Here is a 22,266-nt window from a genome sequence, read left to right on the forward strand (position 1 = left end):
TAGGTAAATCAATTCAAAAAAGTTTTAATTTCTTGCCAAACAGTTCAGCTGGAACATTTGTACAAAGATTTTAGTTTTACTGTGGTTGAAAGATCTTATCCCACAGCCCCTTTTTTCTCTGAAGTAAAGGGCTCTTTAGTTTTCAAAATATTGTGGTCAGTCTTAGTAAAATATATCAGCTTTTATACATAATTTATAGGATATCTATTTATAATATACTTCAAGAGATTTTGCTTGTGTTAAAGCAATTTCATGTAGATAACATCATGCTATGTACTACTGGCAGACACCAGCACTTCAAAACTAAGATATGGATCATCTGTCTGAAGTTTCCTTCCATTTTGATGGTACTGCAAGGTTTAAACAAAGAAGAAATTAAGTGCAAAGGTTTGAGAACCACATGCCAAGAAAGCAGTATAACTGGAGCAGTGTGAAAAAGATGGAAGTGAGTATCACGGTAATGTCAATTTAACGTAAATTTAAAAAAGGAAGCTACTGGAGAGTTTTGAGTGTGTGGCCAGAATTTCAAAGCTCATACTGGATATGCATATTTTCATTTCAGCAAGACTTGCGTACAGACAAGTCAGCTCATTCTTTCTACAATGCGGTAAGGCAAAGGAACATCTAAATTAGCAGCATTTCTTCTTAAATTCTTAATCAAAAAAGATCAAATGAAAGATTTTTTCAAAATTAACATAACTGGTAAATTCCAATCCATTTTGTACTCGCTTGTCCTGAACAAAAGGTCAACCTAAAACACAAAGAGGCTAAGCTACAGCGAGGTCCTCCGACACTGCTCACTGGCTCAGTTCTACAGTGCGACAGGATGGAGGAGCAGCTTTGACAAGATAAACGTGAAAGAAAGAGTAGGACCAAATTTTTTTTTCTCCATATGAACTGAAAGTGAAGACAGGAGGATGAGGACGAAACAAAAAAATCACATTTTACCTGTACACCAATTAAATAAAACTAAACTAAAAATCAGTAGTTTACACCCTAATTCTCAGTTGTCTGAGAAAACAGTATTTTCATTTTGTCATTATTTAACTTAAACTCCATGATACTCCAATGCTGCTGCTGCCTCACCCCAATAATAACCTATAGTTTTAAACATCGTAGACACAGCAAAAAACATTTTACATTACATCAACCTTTCCTGTAAGTCTTAACACAACTTCATGCACTGATATCATTCCTACATATGATCTCTTCTGCAACATTTCAATAGAAATGTTGAAATGTGAGAATTATGAGGTTCCAGTTAGAGAGAGCACACGCATTAAAGAAACCTCATAATTCTGAGTTCCAGTTATATCGTCTCATTGCTGATTCAGTCAATCTGATTACAGTATGTTCTACAGAAAAAACTTCAAGTTTCGTGACTGATCTCCTTCACATTACTTATTAGTCTGTCATTCGCACACACACATACAAACACACACATTACACAAGACTCAAAAAATGAAACAGGCGCTCAGTGCCCTCCGGGGATTTCAGGACATTCTCGTCAGATTCAGGGTCAGGTGGGGCTGTACACAGAACAAACATTATGACCAAGTGTAGCCATGGTTAGAGACAGAGAGACAATCTGTTCCCCAGAGAGTCTGTTGAGGGAAAAGAAACTTCTCTCTGGAGATGCTTTAGGGAGATCTTTGGAGACACCATCTTTGGGAAATGGCCGCGGTGCTCTACTGTCACGGGCGGGTGAGAAAGTAAACCTCTGGTGCTATGAATCCTTCCTTTGATTCAGTCCAACAGCTCTGTCTTTCTCCTCCTCTCTCTGACCACCTCTCTTCCCGCCTCTCTGGGTGTGGAATCATCTCGGTCTCACGGGGCATCAGGCAACATCTGAAAACCAAGGGCAACAAACATCAGTTGCTGTGAAGGCTAAGATAAACTAAAAGACCCACCTCTTCAGAATGGATCTAGAAAGTCTCTATTTCCTAAATTACAAGTATGAGCTACTGTACACTGGGTCACTAATGAAGCTCCTCTTGTACCAATGGGATGTTAGGGATGATTTGATTACTGCCAAATGTCTATTTTGAATTGGTGTGATGGTGTTGTCGGACTATTGATAACTATTATTTTCAAAGTTCGAGTCAGGCTGCTCTGGATAGGGCCATCTGTCAAAAGTCATAAATGTAAATCTAAATGGAAATTAAGCCACCTGCCAATTTCAGGCGACAATGAGGATACAGTGTGTGAAGCTCAGAGGAAGAGGACAGGATGGATAAAGAGCCGAGCGACACAGAAGAATGAAATAAAATTCAGGCAGCATACTATGAGAAAACAGGAAATGTGTGATACATTTGCAGTTATCATCTGAGAAGCAATAAAACATAGTTTATAGTGTAGTTTCATTGTGCCTCTGAATTATTGAGTATAGACCCAGATAAAGCGCACACTGTGGTAATGACACACATCATCACAAGTTAGATCTGTTATCAGTGTTATTGCTGCCAACTCTGTCAGGCTTATTTAGTGCTTCAATGTACAAAATCCATTGAAGTAAAAGTTTGGGGACTTGAGAGAGAGACTGATTTAAAAAAAAAAAAGTTTAACTCAGTGCAGCAGAGGCAGAGATATCCTGATCTGAATCCTACATATCCCTTAATGCAACTCTATAGTGTGTCATTAGACCCTCACTACCTGGTAAATGCCCACGTCTTTTAAACTCCGTGCAACAAGTTTGTAATGTAAAGTTTTTGGCAGAAATCTGACAAAAGTTGTAAACTGAAGCCAATGTATAACCCTGATGATGTAATCAATATGGTGTGATCACCATGACATCATCAGGGTTACGTAGACACAGTCTAGAAAGCTGTCTGTCTACGTAACAGAGCCACAGAAGACACAATTCAACGGGTTTCACAGGCTGAGAAGTAGCTCAGTCAGTAATTTTTCCAAGTGCAGAGTAGAAGTGTCAACTTTATCAGGTTTATTATGAAAAATGATCCCAGCAACAGTCGAACACAGCGACTGACAGTCTCTGTAACTTTATCAAGAGAATAATATGAGCAGAAAAAGGTGCAGTAAAGGAAGACAAAGAAAAGAACCAGAGTCAAAGCAGAATGAGGATGCTTGTTGACCTGGTCCCTGCTGGGCTGATATATCCTCTCTTCCACTCAGAGGCTTTGGGAGACCGTTCTCCCTGAAGGCTACGGCAGGAACTCTCTTCTCCTCCTCCTCCTCCTCCTCCTCCTCCTCAACCTCCTCTTCCTCCTCTTCCTGCTGCTGCTGCTGCTGCTCTCCCTCAGGAGGAGACAACCTGGAATGTGAAGGCAGTATGATCACCTCCTCAAACTCCCCATTCTCCCTGGAAAAAACAGAGAGATGGGGCAGGAAAGGAGAATTTAAAAACATGTACCCTTGTTACAGCCATCTTTGCAGTGCTGTTGGTTTACTGGTTTACAACTCTACCTCTGGTCAGGATGGCTCAGTGCCGCAGTGCTTGGGTTTGGGTTGGCCTCAGGTCGCCGACTGTTGCCGTTGCTATTGTGTGTCGGGGACACAGTCACTGCAGGTGGAGCAGGAGAGGCTGATGATGAAAGAAAACCAACACAGCAGTCAGAAACAGCGTCATGGGAACAACTACAGTGGTTAGATAACTATTCTTTTTTCATTTTTCAAAATAATAAAAGAATGCACACATTATGATTATAGAAAAAAGCCAATTAGGTTACCTGCATTGTCTCCATTCCTGCTAGGAACAACTTTCTAGAAGTGGGACAGAAGAAGAAGAGAATGATGACTCAAAAAACTACAAAGATTCTCCTCAGTTGCTACATTTCTTTTTTCACCTCTACCTTCTCTGCCGTGTCTGAACGTCTTGTTCTCTTCATGATCTCCTCCAGGCGCTGATGATTAGAGAAAAAAAAAGAGCTTTTACATGCTTTTTTTAACTTTTTTTTTTTTTTTTACATGCTTTTACAAGGAATATTATGAAAAATTACATGTGTGTGAACATGTGTCACCTTTTTCCTTTCCAGGCGTTCAGCCTCCTCTTTCTGGAAGTGTTTCTCTCTCTCCTGCCTCAGTCGCTCAGCCTCCTCTCTCTGTCGAGACTCTTCTTCCTCTTTCTAACACACACACACACACACACACACACACACACACACACACACACACACACACACACACACACACACACACACACACACACACTTTGTATATAGTGAGATCAACAGATTTCTTGGGTGGATTTTTAATCTTTAGTTCAAAAATCACAAGTTCACTTGTACACTTTCTCTGACCTGTTTCTGGAGTCTCTCTGCTTCCTCTCTCTCTTTCTGAAGTCTCTCTTCCTCTGCCTTCTTCTCCTCCTCCTCCTTCCTTCTCCTTTCCTCCGCCTGCCGCTGAGCATCCTCCTCTCTCTTAGCTCGCTCTTCTGCCTTTCGGCGTGCCATCTCCTCCTTTGCTAACCTGTACAGACACACAAATGATTCAAGGTCAAGGTTGCACATACACCACCTTCAGTATTATCCGTTTGCTCTCTAGAGATCTTGCACATACCTCGCTTGCTCTTCCTGCAGCCTGCGCTCCTCTTCTTCTCTCTCCCTCTGCTCTCGGGCCAGCCGTCGATTCTCAGCCAGGATACGACTCGCCTCCTCTGGATCTGTGGTGCCGGCTGAAGACTTGTGAGCTAGAGGACTGCTTACGCTTTCTAGAAGGCATAAATGAAAATCGGAGCAGTGTATCTTATAAACTGACTCATAAAAAACTGTTAACCATCCTGGCTGCATGATAATGTGAATGTGGTTGAAGAGTGGTAACGGACCGCTGGCTGCTGTCTGCTCATTCGAGGTTTTGTTCTGGCCCAGCGGCTGAGGTCGAGGCTGAGGAGGACTGAGGACCTGCTCTTCCTCTTCGTCTTGGGTTCTAGTGGGTGTTGGGGGATGGGGGCTCTCGGGTGTGATTCTGATAGGTCGAAGGTTTCCAGGGTCTTCTGCCCCCGGGGACTTAACTAGCTTGGGGGTCGGAGGGCGCCCTGCTGTCTTCTGTGGAAGCCTGTGTGCAGGAAGAAAAAGCAGCAACTGGCTACAAAGTGCTGGCCCAAAGGAGAGCAAATGTCTTCCTCTTACTAGCGCTGAGTGTTTTGAACATTTTTCACGGTTTATCAGCCATCTCATGCCAAAAACCATATAAAACAGTTACACCCTCTCACTGCTCCAAATAATCCGTAACTCCAATCTGTCTCAAATCTGTTTACTCTTCTTTTTGAGAGCTGTCATAGAAACAGTTTTCCTACCTGCCATGAGAGGGTGCTGTCCCTTTGCTGTTCTTCTTGCCTGGAGAACAGGAGCGTTTGCTGGGGGGCAAAGTCAGAATGGGGGCCAGTGGGAGTGACAGGTTGCTCCATGACTTCCTGACGTTGTCACGCTCCTTCCGCTGTTTTGTGCGGGAAATGGAGGGGAGAGAAATTATTATTCAAACTGGGTAAGATTTTTCTTTCCATTTAATCAGGAGCCTGGGAAGCCACCAGTGTAATGCCACCAAATAAGCACTTCACAAAAAGTGCTCTTCGCAACGCGAGGGATCAGGTGGTACAGACGGTGCCCATACCCAGGTGCCCTAGAGATGGCGGCAGAAGATGTTTAGTAACAGGATTAGACTCAGACAATCTTCCTTCGGCCGTGCATAACCTCTGACCAGCCATGCCGTGTCACTAAAAGAAGAATCTGTTACCAAAATTAAAAATCTAACAACTAGGACGGCATGTATCTGATGTGCAGGGAAGCAAACCCTCACACATACAGTAGCACTGTCATATTAATGGACATCAACACTGAAATTAAGATAAAAATCATAACAACACATTAGAATATGTGTATATGACTGGATTGTGTCTGATATGCATGTGTCTGTGGTTCAGTGTGTGGGATAAACAGTGCAGAAGATGCCCTCCCTCTAAGACCTTAATGGCATAAGCTGTGACACAGCAGCAGACAGACGGACAGTGGGTGCAGTTGTGTGTGCATGTGTGTGTGCATGTGTGTGTGCGTGTGTGTGTGCGCGTGTGTGTGTGTGTGTGCGCGTGTGTGTGTGTGTGTAGAGTAGAGTTAGATACTCTGATATCTCGTGTCTGACTGATCTGGAACATCATCAACAAGAAAAAATACGAGGAAGAGGAGAAAAATGTTGCGCGGGACTTACATGCTTGAGCATAATAAAACAACCAACCAAGAGAACTGGATGAGAAAACGAGTATATAGATTATAGTAAATATATTCAAGTAGATTATTTAATGCCAGCAATGAAGAAAAGAGAAAGAAAGTTGCATGACCTCACAACCCCCTTACTTAGGCACCAAACATATCAATATTAACATTACCATCTATTGGACAGTTTCATCTCTTACAATTCTGACAATACTGCAGCTGGCATAAGTATCTGAAACACTATTCTCTAGATAATACAGTCAAACGTGCAGGTTATTGACTTGACCTACCTGTGTGTTTCCAGTGGTCCTCCTGCGTGGGGTGGTGGAGGAGGACGAGGCCGTCTCCCTGCTGAGGCTCCTCTCCTGGCTGCGGCAGTGAGGTAGCGGCTGGGCCTGCAGGGCCTTGAAGGACATGGAGCCCATGGGGTGGCAAGACACTGAGCGAGGACACACAGGCATGGCTACAGTGATGTACGAGGTGGGAGTTTTGGAGTGTTTTGAGGACAGTAATGGATCGGGACAGTGTGAGGATGTATGGAACGTCGGTAAGGGTTTGTGAGACAGGAGCAAAAGATCAGGAAGGAGAGGAAGGGATGAGAAGGAAGTCAGATGAATTAATAAAGAGAAGCCAAGGGGTTTGGGAAGGCCAGTGGAGGAGTGAGAGAAATGAAGAGAGGATTTGGTGGAAACAGAAGAAGAGAAAGAAGGCATTAGTGCTACTGGTTGGAAGAACGGCTGCTAACATACTGCGACCATCACTTGGGCATTGTAAATTAAAGAATGTCAACTAATATCAGGCTTTCAAAAGAAGGATTTAGTGGGGCTGATTGATCAGGTTAGAAACTGAGATAAAGAATAACTATAACTTCTAAAACCTCTAAAAATATAGACTATGATTTCTTTTACTTTGTATTTGTCTTATACTTAGCAGCATCTAGACAGCAGTGGTTTGGCAAACCATTCCCTGCTGTAAGAAGTCCCAGTGCTGGAAGCATTTCACCTTATCATCCAGGCAGAATAAACTACTACTAACAGACACGTTAGACTCAACACCACACACAGAGCATGCAAGAGGTGCACCTTCCCACACTACTGACAGTACTGAACGTATAAATGTGTGCAAAGTAGAGGAAAGCAAAACAAGATACAGTGCGATTGTGCTGCGTGCGGTTCAGTGGGGTCGAGTTCGTGTATGGGGAGTATGAGTAAGATGAATTATGATTATTCAAAAACACACAAAACAGAGAAAAACAAATTTCCTTTAAGCAAAGGAAAAAGGCAGAAATAGGCTGGAGTTGCTGGGCAACAACAAGATGCTGTAAAATGTCAGAAATAGTGCACTACACAATTCACAACACTTCAACAAACATTTCAACATATACCCTAACAACTGGATGTTTTTGCAGAAAATGCACTCATTTTGGTCCTAATATAATGCACATGCACGCACACACACGCACGCACACACACACAAAGCTATTTAAAGTCACTGTTGCAATACACACACACACAAAGCTATCTAAAGTCACTGTTGCAACACACACACACACACACACACACACACACACACACACACACACACACACACACAAAGCTATCTAAAGTCACTGTTGCAATAGTAACAACAAATGATAATGATATCAATAGGGCAATACTTCTTAAACAGCTTACTTGTTCAGACCTTTTCGTGAGTGTGTGTGCGGGTGGGTGTGTGTGTGTGTGTGTGTGCCAGCTTTGAGTGCCAGATACAGGCTGGTGAAGGAAGTTTCAGACGGTATAATGCTTTAAGTCTGGCCAAATCTGATTAACATCTGAAACTACTCTGACCAAATATAAAAGAGACCAAAATATAAAACAGCATATATACTTGGAGCACTATGAGCAGTGATTTATAGTTTTGTGTATATTCATGAACATCCTCTTTCTCACTCAGTCTGCTCGCCATACGAGGTCAGGAGGGGACTTTGTGAGGGATGTGTGTGTGTTACCTGTTTGCTCTCCAGACAGACTCATGGCACTGCGACTGCGGGCCAGGTAGGAGTGCGTTGGCTGCTGCAGGCGGTTCACCACGTTGCTCTCCCATGGCGTCAATGGAAGACGACGCAGACCTGAACACACACACGTAACATTTGAGGTTTGACAACAACTAAAGCTATTAACCGCCCAAAGATTACCCTAAACAATCAGTCAAAGCAGATTATAAATGATGCATAATTACTGTAGTTGTTATCAGTTCCTTCCCTCACACTGCACAGCAGTGTAAGCGAGAGCCAAAGTGAAGTCGTAACAATGCACGTGTTATGTTACACTTACATTTGCATGCACCAGACTCTTAATTATGAGAGGAAGCAAACAGTCTGAAGCGAAGCACAAACCATGAGCAAAAAACATAGAGGAGGGCATTCAAATAATCAGGACATATTGCATTTACATTTTAACTTATAAATGAATTTGGCAAACAATTCAAAAAGTGCTGAAAGCTTTAAGCATGTAAGTTATAATATTTGGCCATGCAGTGCCCTCAGTAGCTGGGCAGGAACGGTGCAACAATTAATTAATCTTATAATAACCTGGTTTGCCGCTTAAGAGACAAAGACAGTTTATTGGGCAGAACATGCAGCATTAGTTGCTCTGATAATGAAGCACAGTGCAAGGTTGCGGGTTTCACAGTGAGGTGCAAAGATACAACTGGGCTGGAAACTGCAAAGGAATCTGAGTCTCTCATATACAGCACTCTGTATTCAAGCACTGTTTGAGTCTCCCTCTATAGTGTCTATATTTACATGTCCATCCCATTTTTGGAAATGTGGGTGCTGATTTTTCAGCTGGGATAAAAACAGCATACAGTGTTCCCACAAAAACAAAAAGATTATCCTACAGAGGATTAGAGAAAGGGGTCACGCTACAGGGGGAAAAAAAAAAAAAATTCTTGATCCCTCCAATGAAACACACACAAGTGCACACACATGCACATATACAGTACATTCTGTTAGCTGAGTGTGGACATTCAATATAACCTCAGATAACTTCATCTGGAAGAGTAGCACATCTAAATCAAAGTTTAAAATCTTTTCTATTAAATGACCAAGGACTGTTCAGCTACACATTTCATTACTAATGGAAAATCCATTTCTCTCGTTTTCACTGCGCCATTATGCAGGGTGGACACTCTTTCTTTTTGGAATTCCTTAACAGTTTCCAGCACGTGATCTTTTTGCTTTGCAACAGAGTTTGAGGCGTACAAAATGAGGGACCAAATTGCAAAAATTTCCCAGAAAACACCTGTGTTTTTGTGCTGGGTGGTCTTTCCCTGGTGTAGGTGGGGTTTGGACTGAGCTTTGCTAATGACAGGGGAGGAGGCTGTTCTCATCTGTAAGCCTGTCAGCAACATATGAACATCAAGAATACATGACTAATTGTTCACTTAACACTTAAAAATATATGCTTTAAAGAATAGTTTGAGAATTATGCTTATTTCTTTCTTTCCTTGAGAGAGTTTTTTTTTTTTTTTACATATGAAGCTGCAGCCAGCAGCCGATTAGCTGATAACCGGGGCAAACAGTAAGCTTGGCTCTATCCAACCGTAACAAAACCAACCTACCAGCACCTCTCAAGTTCACTTATCAACATGTTATATTTCATTTGTTTAATCCATACAAGCACCGAAGAGTAATAATGATAAGTTGTTTTTTCTAATGGGTTAAAACCAACACGATATAACGTGTTAATCAGTGATCTTTAGAGGTGCTGGTAGGTTAACTTTGCTAGATTTGGACATGGCCAGGCTAGTTTTTTACCCCAGTTTCTGGTCTTTAAGCTAAGCTAAGCTAACTGTCTGCCAGCTATGCCTTCATAATTACCGTACAGACATGGGAGAAGTACCGATCTTGTCACCTAATTCTTGACATTAAAGCAAATATGTGTGTTTCCTGGCTTTATTTCCCCCTGAAGTTACCGGTGTCACTGTACGGCCAAATCTAATTGAGTAATTAAAAGAAAACAACAATGAATGGTTACAAGACTAAAAATTAAGAGTCCATCTTACAACAAACACAAATGGCATAAGATGCAGCCAAAGGCAGACCATCACGAGTTATTATATAATGAATAATATTGGTGTTTGTGTGTAATGTTCATTTTCATTACCTCGGTCTGGTGAGTGTAGGAGTGTGGCAGAGGAGGAGGAGAGGCGCTTGGTAATGACAGGGTCTGCATGTTTGGATAAATTCATCGTGGACACTGACCGCCTGTCAGAATCTAACAAAGAAGCAGCGTGATAAAAGCAAATTAATGGTGTATTGTTGAAGGGAGGGACTTAAAGACAGAAAGGAGAAAGAGAGCTGGAGACAGCATGCTCTCATTGAAGGGGTTACTCTAGTCTACGAGTTCCGGTTAAGTAAGATTAGATATGAAAAATCTATGAATACGTTGCTAAAAGGGGAAAAAATATTAAAACATTAATTATTATTAAATGTGTATTATTTCATCTATGAATGAGGCGAAAATGCTTCGAATGAATGATACTATATCTTAGAACATAACTTCAAGTCACGAACTGGATTGCTACATGCAAATAAAACAACAATCACTAATCATGCCATTCACAATGGCCTACATTTACGCTAATGCCAGTGTTCTAAAAAAAGTGCTGTACAGTTACAGAGCTAAAGTCAGCGGTCTAAAGCTAGCCAGCTAACTGACACAGTGCTATAATATTCACATTGGGAGGTCATTCCATATCTGCGGTAGAGACTGAAAGCACTCTGCATGTGCTCCAGTCCAGCAAGGTCGAGTGGATAGAGGAAAGCCGACTCGACAAAACCTGGACCAGGAGGGGAAAGGACAATGGAAGAGAAACAAAGACCAGAGAGGAGGGAGACCCCAGAGCGAGGGTAAGAGAGAGAGGTGGAGTTTGAGAATAAGGTAGAGAGAGATAGAGATAGATAGAGAGAGAGAGAGAGAGAGAAAGGGGGGAGGGAAAGGCAGAGAGGTAGAGCAGGGTGTGAGTCAGCAGTAACAACAGAGGGCAGCGGATCTGAAAAATTCAAATATAAACATGAAAGAACAATACTGACACACAGAGGCAGGCAGACATATTTACACAAGAGGCATGCTGTCAGACATCAAGGAGATATCAAAAGTATTCAGTGAACCTGAAAGCACTGATGGGTAAAGTTCTCACACCACCTGTGTTCAACATACTATAATGACTGTGGGAGAGTGTTTGTGGAGGTGATGTGTGCAGGTGTGTGATGTGTTAAAGTACCGGCTGGTGTGCTGGGAGTGTTTGTGTGCAGTGCCCCTCCCCATGACCAGCGGTTGGGCTTCTGTCTGGTTCTATGGCTCTTCTCCAATGTCCGACGCATCACCGCCTCATGACGGACCTTCAGTCACAAGAACAAATGAAAACAACAATGACAACTTCGTCACAAAAACAGCAATTTAAAAAAAAAAAAAAACAACAACAACATGCAAATAGCGCTGCCACACTGGAACAATATTTGGTCTGAATGGACATTTTTAGTCAAAAAACATGAAATCATAATTCTAATTTTCAAAAACTCAAAATGAAAGCAAAACCGTTCAGTGTATCTTACAGTGCTTCTGAGAATTTGTAGCACCAAAGAAGTGAAGACATTTTCTGGTCTGCTGCAATGCCAAAAATCTTTTTAGTCCATTGGAAGTTCAACTTTTTGAAATACTCCCACAACCTAGAGTAAAAACAAGTGTCTAGTGGAGTGGTCAGGTTCTGATGGGTAACCTTTGTTGCATGTCATTCCACAGTCTCTCTCTCTTTCCACCAAGAAAACAGCAGTGAGACTTGAAGTAGTGTATGTTTGTGGGTTTGTCTGCTTGTCTTACAGGGACCTCGACCTATCTAATTCAGCCATGATGGTTCCCATGTGCTCTTCTCACCTCATCTCCCACCATGTCTTCTTGCCTTTGACAATATTTGTATTTTATAGCTTCAATAACTTCCAAAATCAAACTCATATCAAAGCTTCAAAACATCCAGGCAGAAATCTATGGGTGACAGCACAAAGCAGACACTGTGCTAAACTAAAACCTGGAAATAAGTGTGCAGACAGGAGATAGTAGGAGAGTTCAAATTCCAACCGACTAAAGAAGGAAGGGGCACAGATCGCGTAAATGGTTTACTAAATAGAGATATCTATTAGCCTCTTCTTTGGGATATTATTAGGCGATGATGATGCATGAGACTATGAGAGAATTATGCTGCACTCAGATCTTCTCTGGGGTGAGAAGCTTGCATGCATGTGTGTGTCTGTGTGTTTATATAATGGGTGAATAGATCTGGATGCGCAGGTGTGTGTACATGACGTGTGTCAGTACCCTGTCCTCCTCTAGTTTCAGCCGTCGTTTCTCCTCCACGGCAGTCCGTCTCTTTTCCTCCTTTATCCTCTGATCCTCCAGCTTTCTCCTCCTCTCCTCCAGGTGCTTCTCATAGTGCTGCCTGGCTCGCTCCTCACGCGCCTGCCACTGGGCCTCCTTGACAGCTGAGACACGATGCATGCACATACACACACACAGTTGATAATGACTTAATGCACATGAATAAGTGTGTTCACATGTGCTCACAGGCTTAAAAAAAAAAAAAAAAAAACACAAAAAAAAAAATCAAAGAAATCATATAAGTGTACATAAAAATATGCACGTGCACACGCACGCACACACGCATGCGCCACATGGATACATACAGGCTTATAGCAGCAGTGTGATGGGTCAGCTGTAAATCATGTGACTAAGCTTTAGCTCTCAACACAAAGCAAATCCCTCAGCCCCTCAGCTGGGGCTAGAGGTATGACCATTGTACATTCTTATGAACACAAACAAACTTGAGTGATAAAAAAACATAAAAATACAAACAGACCCTGGCTCCCTAAAACTCATCTGTTGCAGTTTGTCACTCACACACTCATACAAGAACAAACATTCAAAACACCACACTTCCTAAAACCTGTCCCATGGCCTGACCCATTATGTAACATGGGTGCCATGGCAACGGGGGTGCCGGGCTTCGGCCAAGACTTTATATAACAACCAGAGAAACAAGCACTTCACTACCACAGCTACCAAATAAGTTCCGTCATGATATGTTGCGGGAAAAAGAAAGCGAGGGATGCACATACAGCCCCTTTACACACCGATGTAGAGTCTACTCTCTGACACACACACACACACACACACACACACACACACACACACACACACACACACACACACACACACACACACACAAAAACACACACACACGGTTAAGGAATACACACCATTCTGTTTCTCACGCTCCTCCCGACGCTCACGGGCCAACCTCTGTCTCTCGTCAATCCTGTTGAAGAGCAACGAGTCTGTAGGACAAACAAGAGTCAAACACCAGAATAACTCACTCTACAACTGGCTTGAAAGACTGATGAAGACAGAGTTAATCCTGTATTACGTCTCATTATAATTTTTTAACATGAAAGAAATATTTCCCCGTATACCAGTGTGACTTACCCGTTTTGGTGGCAGCATTGTTACTGGGGCTGTTGCTGGTGGTGGTGCGACTAGGCGTTGGAGTGGGGCTAGGAGTCACTGTGGGAGTGTAGGTCTGTCCAGAGCCCGAGGAGCTCGGGCGAGTGGCTGAAGACGCTCTGCCATCCTCTGATTTATACTGGCAGTATGATGCTGGAAAGAAAGACAAAACAGAAAAAGTGTCACTGGCTAAGATTCCGAGACTACTCGTGAGAAAAATGTGTAAAATCACACAGCAGTAAAAGAGGTTTTACTAAGAGTAAAGCAGCATTTCCGTAGGTTATTTCCTCTACAAGGATAGTGTGTCCATAACAAACACTCAACACGCTCTTAAATTCAAATAAAAAAAAAGACTTACTCTACCAAATACATAAGCAAATACAATTCACCATACAAACATAGTCAGAATTCATTTCCAGTGATCCATTAGCAGACTTGCTGTAGGGGTTTATCTCCCAACTCTGCATCGATACACCGACACAGCATTTTAGCCAGCCTACACACCAGCACAGTACACAGAAGTCAATAGTGTTCTTTGCACGATTTAAATATACCATATAGTTTGTTATACTGTGTGTAAATACTTACTTTATTGAGGGAACAGAAGAGACTTTCACAATTTCTCTCTAACTAGAAGTGTGTTTTGTTTTAATGAGACCACACATGTAAATCCCTATTTAGATTCCCTAGACTTCAGAGTTGCCACGAGTAAGTCATACATAAGGGTAACTAGGGTGTGATTAGACACATAGTAACCAAAGTCCAAATGTCCAAACATAGACCGGCTGTGTGTGTGTGTGTGTGATATGTTCTGTACGTATGAAAACATATGAAAAAGTTAAAAAAAACAACAACAACAAAACAGTATGCAATGAGAAGAAAAGCTGTACAAGACAAATTATATGAATGAAGAGAAATGGATAAAGAGGGGGTTGACAGCCTATCAGTCTGCATGCTACCTCTGCTGCTGGTCCAAGCCCTGGAGTGTAGCCTGACAGGAAAGAAAATGGCGTGAAACAATATATACTGTGTTTCCTGTGTTCTCAAATGTTCCCAATGCGTTGCCGTGTTTCCACTCAGCTCAGAGCTAGGCTATTGATTAATGGTACTCTCAGGTTTAGGGTGACTCAGCACTTTCAGGTCAGCCTCCTGGACAAAGACACAGAGCTTAACATTGGGCTTTATGTAGAAACAGATGGGCCTGTAAATTTGCCAAAATGAAAACATGCACATACCTTTGTGATTTGGGGTGGACGGTTGGCTTAATTAGTCAAGGACCCGAGGGATAAACAGTATCAGGGCAGCAAATATTAAGATAAATTACGGACATGATTGTGTAATGAAGCGCAGGTGAAAAATAAATCATACTATACGCAAAGGTAGATGTACAAAATAACCATTGAATACCAACCATATTCTGCTCCTTTTTGTGTGAGTGTGGTGAAGAGTGAGCAAGAGTTGAGTCTCCACAGAGACCAATCTGTCCCAGAAAGCTGAAGACCAAATTAAATCAGTCCCCCTGACCCAGACTAAACTGACAAACTAAAACAGATGGACTCTACCTGAAATAGCACAAGCCACACACCCTATTCTACATTTATCTCTCTCTCTTTTTTTCTTCTTTATCCCTTCACTTCAGTGACATGTTAGCGCAGTCAGGTTATTAATGATGTACAGATTTCATATCCAATGCTAAAGGTGGACTCTCTTGTGTCTTGATGAATGCACTCGAGAGCACTTAACTAAATTGCAGATTATACTAAAAATTGAAATTTTTAGGAGCAGATAAAGGCCTACGATAGACCAAACATTTGTGTTCCTCTTCCTAAGGAATAAAACCATATGTTACTCACGTTTAACTCAAGGTCCACTTAGTAGCTTAACCCTGGCTTTCAAATGCATTTCATTGCTCTCACCAGTGGATGGAGATTACCGTTTTAGAGATTTTGTGAGAAAGGCATGATGATTTTTGCTTTTTGCTACACTTTGTGGTTTGTGATGTTGCAGAAAATGATACAAATCTAAACTGTTGGTTCTGTCTCCACCTTAACACATTCAGATGTCGTACATTCATTCACAAAGGACATGCTGGACAAAGACATGAGGTCATAGCTGCAGAGGTATTGCATGTCACAGTCTATGTGACAGCTATACAGAGGTGTGTACAAAGTATTAACAAGCCTACCCTGCCTCAGGTGCACCGGCTTTGGAATTGGTTTTATAATGGCTATTGTTATAACAGGAAAGGCTTGGCTGGGCCAGGTTACAATAATATTTAATCTATGTATTCTTTCCCTGAAAATCATTTTCCTCAAACAAAAGATTAGCTCATTGAGAGAAGAGGATAATGTCCTGCAGCCAAATATTAAACTGGGAATTTGTAAATGGGCTTTAGATTAAGTACAATAACAGCGTAAATTTGATGAAGTGAACTTTGAATGAGAGGTCACATGGCGCTTAATGAAAAAGACAAAATATGCACATTAACTTCTAGAGGGTGATGTAGTGGACCCTCTGACAGGCCAAGTGGGCAACTACACAACAGTGGTGATGGGCTATGGGCAGAACCACTTTCCTTAATTTGACAGCCTGAAATGGAGCACTTGACTGAAAAGACCTGGGAACTCTCAACCACACAAACTAGAAGCAGTTCCCGTCCTTAAAGAAGACTGGCACAGAAACAGAGATGCAGAAGAGGACAAGAGGCAGTAAGATAATGAGTGGTCAAGAGGAAGAAAAAAAAACTACTTGTTCGATTTACAATTTAAGATAATTAGCATTTCATAACATAAAACACTATGATTAGAACAGGAGCATGAATGCATCTAGCATTGTAAATAACTTGTGGGAAACTTGGGTCACTGCAGCAGGAAGCAGTAATATGATACATCAACAAAAAAATTGCAATGAAAACAGGTGTGTGTATTAAGCGTAATTACAGTACAGGAGATGTGCAAGCCAAAATGTGGCCCATATTTACATTACTCTAATATTTTACCAGTGCAATTTGAATAACAGCTAGATGTCCCCTTATCAAAGCATTTGCACATATTACACACGCTCTATTCTGTGTTCAAGTATAAGATGCAAGTTAAAGGATGTCAAATAATGCCATTTCTGTTTTTGCGTGTGTATGATACAACCCTCACCCTGTGAGTAGAACGTAGTTGTTTCAGACAGAAAAATGCACAGCCTTCATTTCTTTATTCTTCAGGGCAGATTGATGATGGTTAAAGTATAAAAGACACATACTATGTTACAAAAAACACAAGAATGTACAGTAAACCGAAAATTCCCTGACATCACATCTCATTAATAACCCAGCTTTGTTCTAAACATATTACACTGAACTTAAAAACAAGTCCATGGATATAGAGTCCAATTTAGCTTTGCATAGCCCAGACACAGCCTACCAAATAAATATACGGCAGTGAACTGAAGTCATTCTGTTTATATGGAAGAGGTCAGCTAAGATCAAAGGGCATCCTATGGCTCAAGTTGCAGATGAGGCTGTGTGCAGTTCAGGGCAGCATGGGGCAGCACCCTACAGAGGGAATGACTGAAAGAAATAAAGCCTTATAAATGGGAGGATCTCGGGAAAAGTAGATGAAGATGAATGCTTTGGATACATGATTAAACTAAGACTAATATAGGACTTAATGTTAATGAAGCTGCTGCGGTGGCTCCCATCTCTGCCATACACAAACCCTCAATCCTGCATGAATCCTGAATCGTGTGTGTGAACTCATATTGTAGTCAGGAATAGGTACCTACGTATTTATGTACTCACAGTTCACATCATCTCTTGTTCTTTTCATCTAAGGGTTCAACACCCACAAAATGGGTCACTAATCGTAGTTACATTTTTCTACATTATGTCGTCTTCTTATTCCCTCTCCTCTGTTCCTACATAATGTTTTGCACAGGCAGTGTGCACAGGGCGTTCAACTAAACTTACAGTTTGGTACAGAATTATCTGGACAGTGACACAATTTTGGTAATTTTGCCTCTGGACATCACCACAATGGATCTGAAACAAATGTATCAAGATGTGATTGAAGTATAGACTTTAAGCTTTAATTCAATGGGGTTTAACAAATATATCACATTAACTGTTTAGAAATTACAGCATTTTTAGACAGTCCCTAGTTTTCAGAGGCTCAAAAGTAATTGGACAAACCAATGATTATTTTTACTACTTGGATGAAAATCCTTTGCAATCAATGACTGCCTAAAGTCTGGAACCCATGGACATCACCAAATGCTGAGTTTCCTCCTTTGAGATGCTTTGCCAGGCCTTTAACGCAGCTGCCTTCAGTTGCTGCTTGTTTGTGGGTCTTTCTGCCTTCAGTTTTGTCTTCAGTAAGTGAAAACCATGCTCAGTTGGGTCAGGTGACTGACTTCGATTTCAATTTCTTTGCCTTGAGAAGCTCTCGGGTTGCTTTCGCAGTATGTTTTGGCTCATTATCCATCTGTACTGTGAAGCACTGTATCAGTTTTGCAGCATTTGGCTAAATCAAATCAGATAGTATAGGCTTATGCACCTCAGAGTTCATCCTGTTACTTTTATCAGCAGTCACATGATCAATAAACACCAGTGACCCAGTTCCATTGGCAGCCATACTTTCCCATGCCATAACAGTGCCTCCACCATGTTTGACAGATGATGTGGTACATGCTTTGGATCATGAGCTGTTGATTCCTTCTCCATACTCTTCCCATCATTGTGGTACGAGTTAATCTTGGTTTCATCTGTCCAAAGAATCTTCTTTCAGATCTGGGTAGGCTTTTTTAGATGTTTTCGATTACTTAGTCCAATCTGGCCTTTCTGTTCTTGAGTGTTACCTGTGGTTTGCACCTTGTGGTAAACCCTCAGTATTTACATTCAGTATTTACATTCATTATTGATCGTAGACTTTGACAATGATAGTCCTACCTCCTCATGAGTGTTCTTGATCTGGCTAGATGTTGTGAAGGGTTTTTTCTTCAACAAGGACAGAATTCTGTCATCATCCACTTTAGTTGTCTTACGTGGTCTTCAAGACCTTTTGGTGTTGATGGGCACACCAGTGCATTCCTTCTTTTTAAGAATGTACCAAACTGTTGAATTGACCACCCCTAAAGTTTCTGCTGTCTGATAGGTTTGTTTTGTTTTTTTCAGCCTAATGATGGCCTCCTTCACTTACATCAACACGTCTTTGGACCACATATTGAGAGTTCCCATGAAGAGCTACAAAATGAAAATTCAACACTTGGAATCAACTCCAGACCTTTTATCTGCTTAATTTGTCATGAACTAATGAGGGCACAGGCCACACCTTGCCATAAAACTGTCAGTCAAATGTCCAATTACTTTTAAGCCTCTGAATATGACGGACTATTTATAAAAATGCCTGTAATTCTTAAATGGTTAATGCAATATTTTTGTTAAACCCCTTTAATTAAAGCTTAAAGTCTACACTTTGATCACATCTTAATGGTTTCATTTCAAATCCATTGTGGTGGTGTAAAGGGGCAAAATTTAAAAAATTGTGTCACTGTCCAAATACTTACATACCTAACTGTATTTAAATGTTTTTTTTTTTTTTTTTTTAAAAACACAGGAGCGTTGCCTCATAACACTCCATCACCTGCGAAAAGTATAATATGTTAGTTTTATTTCTGGTGCAGTTGTGTCCTCCCACTGCATCTCACAGGCTCATCCATCTGTTATAGAGGTCATTAAAAAAACAAACCTCAAATTTTAGCGAATACATTTGCTCATGCGCACCACACAGCTGTTTAACAGCATTTGCAAACACACCAAAATTAATTTAATTTGGTGTATAGTGCCAGCTCCTAGTGATAAATGTCCACCAGTAAACCTCCAAAGACCCTGACCGCCTTTTGCCATGTTTCCACATGAGCTACTTCCATATTTCCAAAACTTAAAACCAAAAAAAATGTAGGAAACCACCATACTAAGAGAGGGCTTCGCAGACCACAAAGTTCAACAGTTTTGAAGTACTGCAAAAAAAATTTATGAGGGAAAGAAAACAGAAAAACCAAAAAAAAGGATATGTTTTTCATGTTTGGCTCTACTCGGGGGTCAAACTGTAAACGAAGCAGTTGCATTAAGGTCATTTAGGGGTTTTCAAATTCCCTATTGAGTCAACAATGTAGGAATCATAAAGTCTTCAATCTCATGGTAACTGTCATTTCAAATCCAGCGTGTTGGAGTACAAAGCAAAGCAAAAATATCATGATATCTACATGCTGCACTGTGGTCGTGTTTATTGCCACCCTACACCCTGTTCCATCTGTGTTGATCTATAAATTACATCTACAGAAGTCTCCACATGTCAGCACAAATCATTACCTGGATTCTGGTTCATGATTCCAGGAGAGTCAATCCCAGGATGGGACCTGTTGTACCCCTGGCTAACGTCCCACTCCGACTAGTCAGATCGGAGGGCCAGAATCAACGTTCCTACTTCCTGAAAACATCCTACACACGCAAGATAAGCTCAAATCCAAAGTCCATGGTGTGGTGAGGGGTGGGGGGCAAAGGAACTGCAAAAAGAAGAAATTCCAAACAACCGAAAAAGGGACCACACAAAACTCAACTGTTTTCAGACTAAAGCGCAAAGCAGAGAAAAGAGAGAGAGGTCAGTTGTAGTTGGTGTCACTGTTGTTGAGAGCCGACTGAGTGTGAGACAGGTTGTGGTGACTCTCCAACCCCCATCCTTTTGTCCATGTGTGTGCGTGTATACGTATGTGTGTGTAAAAGAGACAGAGAGTGAGACATAGGGAGAGTGTGACTGTTTAATCTGGCCCTGCCTCCCCTCATGCTGGTGTGTGTGTGTGTGTGTGTGTGTGTGTGTGTGCGCACGCACGCTCCCCACCCCCAATCTATCTACATTCATTGGCAGTCAGATTAAATGGTCAGAGTTAGTGATTAATGCTGTGCTGTCCAGGCCAGTGGGTAGCAGGCAAGCACGCTGTGTGTCTCCTGCCTCCCCTGCAGCCTGAGAGGATTAGCTGCTGCTAATGCTAAGCTAAACGCTAAGCTCCAGCCAGCAGAGGCCTTTCAGGCCTGGATAACAGGTGCAAGAAGGTTGGCTGCTACTTTATAGCATTTTAGGCTGCATTCATTGTACACTGCAGGTCCAACTTTCAGCTCAGATGATGGGAGGAATGTCTGGTGTTGTCACTCACTATGGCTCCTGACAACACTTTTGACAAAAGGGCCATGAATAGTAAAAACTGCTGTCATCAATATTGTATATTTGCTTTTGTTTCTTTGAGATGCTTTTAAGGAGTTTTAATGTAAATAAAACAGTTTAGCAACCTGTCATTCACAGTAGTTTAGAGATATGACATATTCAGAGATTAAGATTTACTAAAAAGCACTCTTCCTCAAACCAATTTTAGTCAAAACTCCATCTCATCTCCATCCAAGTTCATCTAACTACTATTAAAATAATTTTTCTACCCATACATTCTCAACCAAGCCACATTTTTATACCTTTAAAAGCATAGTCAGGAAGACCGCACTATTCTTGATAAATGAAAAGGTAGGCTAAGGTTGAACTAGACAAAACGGTCTTACACCGAATGAATGAGTTGCAGATATCTTTGTTGACTATTTAACCTATTCCATGCATAGTACCTACACTTGGCATCCTCAAAAGAAAGACAAGTGTCAAACAGCTTAGCCGATACTTTTAGATCATACTGCCAACAGAGCTTGCAATCATCTCTTCATTCTCCTCCGCCTCTCTCTCTATCCTCCTCTATTATTTAAGGTTTTTACGTGAGCTCTACATACTTGCTTGTCTCCTGAAGAAACTGCAAAACCCCTAGTTTGAGAATCATTTCTTCCACTGAAAGGAAAAGCAATTATTTATAAATCAGACCAATCTTGTGTTGTTCTGTTGTTTCTATCTCATGTAGCTGGTGCAGACAAAAATAATTTAGTTAGATGGAGTCAGTTTAGCTTTGCACAGTGTGAAACTTAAGATGAACGTAGTGCTAATGTATGTATGGCTTAGGTTAAAATCATAAAAACCTAACTGCGCCATTAATATTTAATAAGCCTTCTGTCTCCCTCGGTAAAAGATGTAACTCTTCCTAAATCAATCTGTTATGCAAGCTAAACCTTCTGATATCACTAAAACCAATAGAGAAAATTAAAAAAAAAAAAAAACATACAAGTGAAAGAAGGATGAAGGTATATATATATAAAAAAAAAAAATCATAAAACTGCACTAAACTTGGAGTGACTCTTAATCCATCACAATAAGGCCACTGCAAACCCTTCAAGCAGTGCTGACTAAACAGCATTACTGTCTTACAGGATGTTAATTTCTTGTTTTCAGAGCAACAGTACTATTCAGAAGGAACCTAAAAAGCTCATTTATTCTCTATGTTCTCATCAGTTGACCCATGTTTACCCAAAGTCTAAAGCCCACATTACTCTGTAGAACTGCACTACCCATAAAACATTGACCATAACGTTTTCCACTCCTCTTAGTTCCTTACTTAGTTTCCAGACCCTAACCCCAAGCCAAACAGAAACAGGTTCC

At 41.3% G+C, this 22,266-nt stretch overlaps 1 protein-coding gene across 3 annotated transcripts in view; it reads right to left on the bottom strand.

Moving 5' to 3' along the window:
* The window catches only part of map7b (microtubule-associated protein 7b), a 27,596-nt gene continuing 5,330 nt past the window's right edge, over nt 1-22,266 (bottom strand). For 2 of the 3 annotated variants that reach the window (XM_040125770.1, XM_040125768.1), the window contains 18 exons: nt 13,682-13,852; nt 13,456-13,533; nt 12,518-12,681; nt 11,430-11,547; nt 10,310-10,420; nt 9,446-9,541; nt 8,152-8,271; nt 6,452-6,600; nt 5,252-5,391; nt 4,781-5,010; nt 4,516-4,666; nt 4,257-4,425; nt 3,978-4,082; nt 3,810-3,860; nt 3,687-3,720; nt 3,424-3,541; nt 3,093-3,319; nt 1-1,848 (listed from right to left, as the gene is read on the bottom strand). In XM_040125770.1, coding sequence (XP_039981704.1) covers nt 1,838-1,848; nt 3,093-3,319; nt 3,424-3,541; nt 3,687-3,720; nt 3,810-3,860; nt 3,978-4,082; nt 4,257-4,425; nt 4,516-4,666; nt 4,781-5,010; nt 5,252-5,391; nt 6,452-6,600; nt 8,152-8,271; nt 9,446-9,541; nt 10,310-10,420; nt 11,430-11,547; nt 12,518-12,681; nt 13,456-13,533; nt 13,682-13,852 — 2,243 coding nt within the window. In that variant the 3' untranslated portion in view covers nt 1-1,837. The remainder of the gene's footprint in view (nt 1,849-3,092; nt 3,320-3,423; nt 3,542-3,686; nt 3,721-3,809; nt 3,861-3,977; nt 4,083-4,256; nt 4,426-4,515; nt 4,667-4,780; nt 5,011-5,251; nt 5,392-6,451; nt 6,601-8,151; nt 8,272-9,445; nt 9,542-10,309; nt 10,421-11,429; nt 11,548-12,517; nt 12,682-13,455; nt 13,534-13,681; nt 13,853-22,266) is intronic. The other variant, XM_040125769.1, reaches the window with a different exon arrangement.

Source organism: Xiphias gladius, chromosome 4 (assembly GCF_016859285.1).
Source record: "Xiphias gladius isolate SHS-SW01 ecotype Sanya breed wild chromosome 4, ASM1685928v1, whole genome shotgun sequence".
NCBI lineage: Eukaryota > Metazoa > Chordata > Actinopteri > Istiophoriformes > Xiphiidae > Xiphias > Xiphias gladius.